A 6,481-nucleotide genomic window follows, 5' to 3' on the forward strand; every position below is an offset into this window, starting at 1 on the left:
TGGGTGAAAGAGCTCGGGGCTGAGAACCACAGACAGGGAGAGTTGGAAAATATTGAGAGACAACTAACATATTGTTGTTTTTTCTCTTTTCATTGGGATATCTTGACTATAACAAAAAATACTGAACATCTTTTACATGTTGTGCTTAAATATAATGCTGGAGAGCTCCCTTTGTGTTTAGATTATAATGTTTCATCTGTTGTTGCAATTTTAAAAGTGCTCTCAAGCTCAGCATGGAGATTGGAAAATTCTTCTACTCTCTGCTTATATATTACTACGCTAAACTCCTTCTAGGGTCCAGTCACCCCTGGGTTACAGTAAGTGCAGTGTGAAAAGGGCTTATTTATATGGGCTTTTATTGGCGGTGTTGGGGGTTGCAACTCAGGGTTTGGAGAAAGCTTGCCATGCCTTTATGAGGAGTATTCGTACTCCTCCGCACTACGCCGCCCAAAGTCCATCCAGCCCAGGTAATCTCTGTCCTTTATCCTGTGGCTGGGGGAGAGACCACTGGCTCTGCTGGTGATGGAGGATCTGGTTTGGTAGCCTGGAGTAGACAGAGACAGGAAAGGGTCAAGTTTCATGACACTGACGATGTAATTAGGACAGAAAGATGTGTGTGTGTGTGTGTGTGTGTGTGTGTGTGTGTGTGTGTGTGTGTGTGTGTGTGTGTGTGTGTGTTGTGTTAATCTAGAGCACATTGAGAGCTTCACAACCAAAACATGATTCCACTGCTTGTCTACTTGCAAGTCTACTAGAGTGATTGTGAAATAACAATGTATACCCTCTGAATGAGATTGTTGAAGTAACTCATGCTGACTTGTTTTGTTTCTATTCCTGTCTTTGTGTGTTCAGTCAGACCAATGAGCTCAGCAGGTCTCCCAGTGACTCAGTGTTGACTTGAAAAAGACACTGAGACACGCAGTGATATAGAGAGAAGAGAATGAGGTCAGGAGATGTGGAGGGAAGGACAGAAGGAGCAGGCCGGCAGAGAAAAGAAAGGAGGGAAGCATAAATGGAAAAGACAGAAGGAAGGAACAAGGAGGAGGTATGGAAACATGGAGGGAGGACAGAGGAAGCTACTGTAGAGGGAGGTGGGAAATGCCAGATGGTGGGAGTACGGCACAGCATGAGTGATGGTACATTACAGAAGGATGGATGTTAGGAAGAGAGAAGACCGCAAGCAAAATAATATGAGAGGAATTTTATGTGTGTTGTGAGATGAGATGGCTAAAGGGAAAGACTGCAGCTCCCAATTACTCTTTCTATCCACCTCTTCTCTCTTCTTCTCTCCATGCTCACATCAGTGACATCTGACGGCTCACCTTTCCTGGAGATCAGTCTGGCCAGTAGCTGGCTCAGGCTGTTTCGAGCGTCTGCCTCCTCCCGGGGTTGGTTGTAGTTGGCAAGCTGCCCTGAGGGGAGCGCTGGAGCTGAGCGGACCTGGCGTGTGTGGTTGGGTGAAGGGGCAGGTAGGCTGTCTGACACCAGAGTCTCACCATCAGCTCTCTGTGACTGGAGAACATGAAAAAAGTAAAAAAAAAATCCTATATCTAATCAGTACCTAAATTTTGACTTTACTGTAACTTAAAATTGAAACAGTTTGCAAAAACTCACCCAGTTCTGACTGTTTATCAAGGACATGGCTGTATATTTATATGTCTTTTATGCATCTACCAATTATTGTACTTGCTTCTCAAGCTTAGTTCTGAATTAAATGAGTAAGATTGAGGCATATGCCACATTGTTGTACCTATAAATAATATAATGTTTCATATACTGAATGTAAGTGTTGCTGTCTTTCAATTTCTTTTTGTGTGATGGGTCATGATTATACCAGATTTTTTTTGCAAATCTTGACTGTGAGTGTATTACAGTGTGTGTGTGTGTGTGTGTGTGTGTGTGTGTGTGTGTGTCTCACCATTGACTGTGAGGGCAGACTCAGGGAACCACTGGACAGAGCAGCCAGGAGAACACACACACAGATACCTACATTCATGACTGGAGGAGGAGGAGAGAGGAGGACAAAATATAAGTTAAAATAAATTCAACACTGTCATTTTCCTGTTAGATCACTTGCTCTTTACTGTCTGTGCCTTTCAACTGCCTCCCTCGCGCTCATTAAATATGTGCTTCTCAGGGGGCGAAGTAACAGGTAATGCGACTTTTGCAGAAAGCAGCAATAAATCATTTCACAGTGGTAGAAACCACAGCGGTGGGGGAAGAAATTAACCTCTGATGGTTCTTCTGGAACCTAAGGCAAATATCATTTTGTCTGTCTTACACACTCTCTCACTCTGTCACAGAGTGGCGGAACAATTTGGTATTTAACACAGTTAAATGTGGCGCAGCTGTGATGTATGCTCACTGTCAGCATTAGCAGAATCCCAAAGGAAACACAACCAATTATCTCTAAATCTACATTTTGCTCTGTTTGCTGTTTTTTTGAACAGGGTTCACATGAAAGTCGGTATTAACATGACAGTGCTGAGTGAATAAATTACGTGAATTTCTCCCCTTTCTTCAATCTCTTTCTCACATAAGAAAATTTAAATATTGGCCTAGAAGAAGTCCTGATGTACTCATGAATTCATGCAGTTTATGTCATATTGTCTATGAAAATGTAGTTTTACATCATTGTGATAAGAATATTTAATGTGCAAAAAAAAACTACACAAAAAATTCTTACAAAGGCTGGTATACTGTTTTCTAACACTGCATTTGTCTTGTAGCCTGGCTGAGAACAGCAGCATGTTAGTTTTGATAAATGACGCTCTGTGCCAGAACATTCTTCCAGAGGAAATTATCCAATTAGATAAAACCAACAATGCCAGTCGCTTTGAGGTTTTCAATTTCCAATAATCTAAACCTGTCTCTCTCGCTCTCTGTCTGTCTGTCTCTCTCTGTGTTTCTATTACAGCAGCGCTCTCTGTGGACCTCTCTCTCTCTTTTTACTCTAATGCACTGTTACTTGAGGTCTTTGTGCAATTGCACCTCAATTTTTCCTTTTTTTCATTCTTCTCCCTTTCTTTATCAAGTCAAAGCATAATCATTTCCTGCACTTTATGCATAAAAAACAAACACACAGGAGGTATAAATGTTTTTGACAAGTAGTAGCTAGTAGTAGTAGTAGTAGCATCTAGCTTTACTTTAAAGACTCTTATTTATTTGTTGGGGTGAATATTTCAACAGAGGCAGGAATCAGAACTCATAAACATGTGTGCTCCAAACAAAGATGTGTATACAGAGTCCACAGCTTCCTCCAGTTAGTGTTCACTGGACATGAAGATTACAGACATTATCAGCTCACTTCATCAACTAGAAAATACAGTACAGCATCTTGAGATGAAAACCTTCCACTCAGTGGTTTTAAACCAAATGTCATCTCGAATCTGTGTTCCTGTGTAATTTTATCACTGTAACTCAATACATCAGCCCATTTAGCCATTGAATAATTTTGTTTCAATTGACACAGTGGTGGTGTAAACAGTCATTCTCTCCATGCTAATATAATTCCTCTTAGCAGCTGGTCATTGTTTCTCATTCATTATTCAATGGGCTGGTAATGATGCGGTACTGTAATGTGTGTGAAAGCCCTCCCCTCTCCACTCCTCAGAATAAAAATTAAGCTGAATAAATTAAGATGGAAAAAATATATTTTTGAACACCTCCAAGCTCAGTTCCTGTACAAAGACAAACGCACAGAAATTCTCCAGGTTGAAGTTAAGAGAGGAAACAAAATTCCAATGCTCTAATCTGAATATTTGCACACTGATAAGAAAAATATACAGCTGTCATTATTTTACATTATTAAGTATTTTGTCATTAATATGCTTCAACATTTGGCAGTTTTGCCTGTTATATTATGTATTGAGGTTATATGTTTTATATGTTCCCTCAAAGTTTAAACTAACTGATTTAAAACTACTGATGGAAAGATTTTTTATTATTATTTAAATGAAAATTTATTTAATTTTCATTCTATTGAAATGAAATTTTAAATGAAATGTGAAAATCACATTTCAAAAATTATTCCTTTCCTTGCAGCTTTACAGATCAAACATACACTTTTTGCATTTGTGCTGTGCAAAACACTAAAAGACAAAAAAGGCAAGACAAATAATTGAAAATGAAAGAAGTAATTAGCTCAAAGAACCAATCAGCTTCACAAAGTGTTTAAAGTATTTGTAATAAATTTGGAATTTGTCCTGCTGCAACAAAAACCCTGAAAACAACTAAAGGACACAATTTCACAATCAGTTTTTCATCCTTACCTGCAATTGTTGGCGTTGACAAGGAGAAGATTAGTCTGATGTTGAGCTTTGCTCCAGTGTTCAGGCTGTGAGTGAGTGAGAGAGAGGATGAGATGTTTTATACTGACACAGGAGGGGCCTGGACAGATGGGAGGAGCCTACTGCTGGCGCAGAAACTGATGCCGCTGATGCAACTGAAGACGCAAACAAGTACACATACTGCAACTGCACAAATGAACTGACACGTACACACGCAGACATGCACTCACACTCACCTATATGAAGAAGGGTCGGGACAAAGGTGGCAGCTTTAATTATGTTGCCTCCCTCGCTCACCTGTGTGAGAAACAGAGAGATACACACACACACACACATACACACATTGGTGGTTTGAATATGTAGTTCAGAGAAGCTGAAAGGCTCTTTAACATGAAGTAAAATGCATTGCTGTCTGAGCATTTAAATGGCCTGCACACACACACACACATTAACATATACAGTATATAGACAGAAAAAGAGAAAAAAAGGGGGGAAATATTATATTTCCTTGTTCAGGTTTGTTTTTCCTTTGGATCATGAAAAAAGCTTAGATTATTCTGGAAGTTATTAATTCACACGTGTAGATGAGGAAACACACTGTAAAACATATCCTATGTTGCAACTCTCAAGCTGGAAAATATTTTCACTCCATCACTGCATTTGAATCTTTCATTCTGGTAGACCAGAAGCAATGTGTGCTTTGGTGCCCATTCAATCTCAGCGGGGGCGAAATGACTTGGTGGAATTATTTAGGTGTGGCAGGCCACCAGCCTGCTTCATGAAGGAAATACATTTCTCTCTGGTGCTTTCTTTTCTTCATGCCACCAATGATCACTGATGGAGCTCTGTCAAAATGAGACCAAAGTGGGTCAGAATGTAATTCTTTGACTAAATAAACCTTTAGTTGTGTGTGATGCATGTGCAGCCACCAGCATCCAAGAAAGAAAATGCTGCTGAAAGAGTTTCCTGATTTTTTTCAGACAAATATTTGTGTGTTTCATTAAAAATATAATCAGTGCACCACACACTGTTGTGATTATGATTGTACTTGATATCAGTAACAATGTTTCATTTATATCTTCACCTCATCTTTGATAGTAATTTTTTTCAGAGGAGACATTTGCACATCCAATTATCTCAGATGCAAGTATGTTGAAAAGTATCACTTCAGTCTTGAGAAAAAAAGATCCTGCATTATGCTCTTGCTCAGCATCACAATCATAATACATAGAATAAAAGTCTGACAGAACATAATAGAAACCGGCTGAACAATTAAGAAATGTTGTTGAACACATTATCCAAATGGTTTGAGGTCTGAAGAGAAATGCTTGAATGCCCCTCAAGCTTCAAGGTCAAAATTAAATAAAAGAAAAACTGACATTCTGGTTTTTTGTCTGATAAAAATCTCTGGAACTCAGAAAGTGCGATTTGTGTCAGAAAAAGAAAGTAACAGCATGACTGTGCTTTGTGGAAAAAGGCTGAGTGGCCTTCATACACTACATGGTATGAGCGGCACACTGCAAGTTAATGTCTTAAAAGCAAATTGCTTTAGTAATAATGCAATTGGTTTTAAACGTTTCATTAAAGCTGTAAGGTCTTACTTTAGCTTATAACTCACTGTTCAAGCTAAAGCATCAATTAATCAGTGACTTCTTTATTCAAGTCATTAAAGGTTGCCTCTTTACTTTTAAATCATAAAGCTATTTCATTAAAAAAGATGTTTTATTATCTTCATCAGTCAAAAAGAGCTCTAGGTATGCAGCTGCTTTCACTTGCCAGGATCCATTATCATTCCTGTTATGTCCTGTTATGTACTGATTTGCTTGCAGGACTTGTCGGATTCATTTAAAATTCTTCATTTGTTCGGTTTCTGGCGAGGTCACAGGAAGGCTCTAAAGCATTTTTAAAATATTTCCATTCTTTAACTTTGGGTAGTTCAAGACCTGAAACTTTTCACTTCCCTTGGGATGTTTGCTGGCATTCAGGCTTAAATAGATATTATTATATTATTGTTATTGTGTTATATTTTGTGGGTTAACTTCGTCATTGCTTTTAGATGTCCTTGAAGTACTATGAAACTGATGCTGAGCATAGACCTGCATCACCAGGCAGTAATAAACAATATTGGTGCCACAACAGCGAGACACTACTTGTTTTGGGGTTTATATGTCCTATTTTAGAGTCAAGGAACT

The 6,481-nt window shown here is 38.8% G+C and overlaps 1 protein-coding gene across 1 annotated transcript; it reads right to left on the reverse strand.

Moving 5' to 3' along the window:
• Positions 1-339: 339 nt before the first annotated feature.
• On the reverse strand, positions 340-4,330 carry LOC122988229 (cholecystokinin-like). Its single transcript, XM_044360450.1, has 4 exons — positions 4,272-4,330; positions 1,919-1,998; positions 1,323-1,512; positions 340-544 (listed from the first exon to the last, which is right to left on the reverse strand). Exons 2-4 carry the CDS (start codon positions 1,994-1,996, stop codon positions 411-413), a joined length of 402 nt encoding a protein of 133 aa, XP_044216385.1. The 5' UTR covers positions 1,997-1,998; positions 4,272-4,330; the 3' UTR covers positions 340-410.
• Between the last annotated feature and the right edge of the window lie 2,151 nt (positions 4,331-6,481).

Source organism: Thunnus albacares, chromosome 8 (assembly GCF_914725855.1).
Source record: "Thunnus albacares chromosome 8, fThuAlb1.1, whole genome shotgun sequence".
Classification (NCBI taxonomy): domain Eukaryota; kingdom Metazoa; phylum Chordata; class Actinopteri; order Scombriformes; family Scombridae; genus Thunnus; species Thunnus albacares.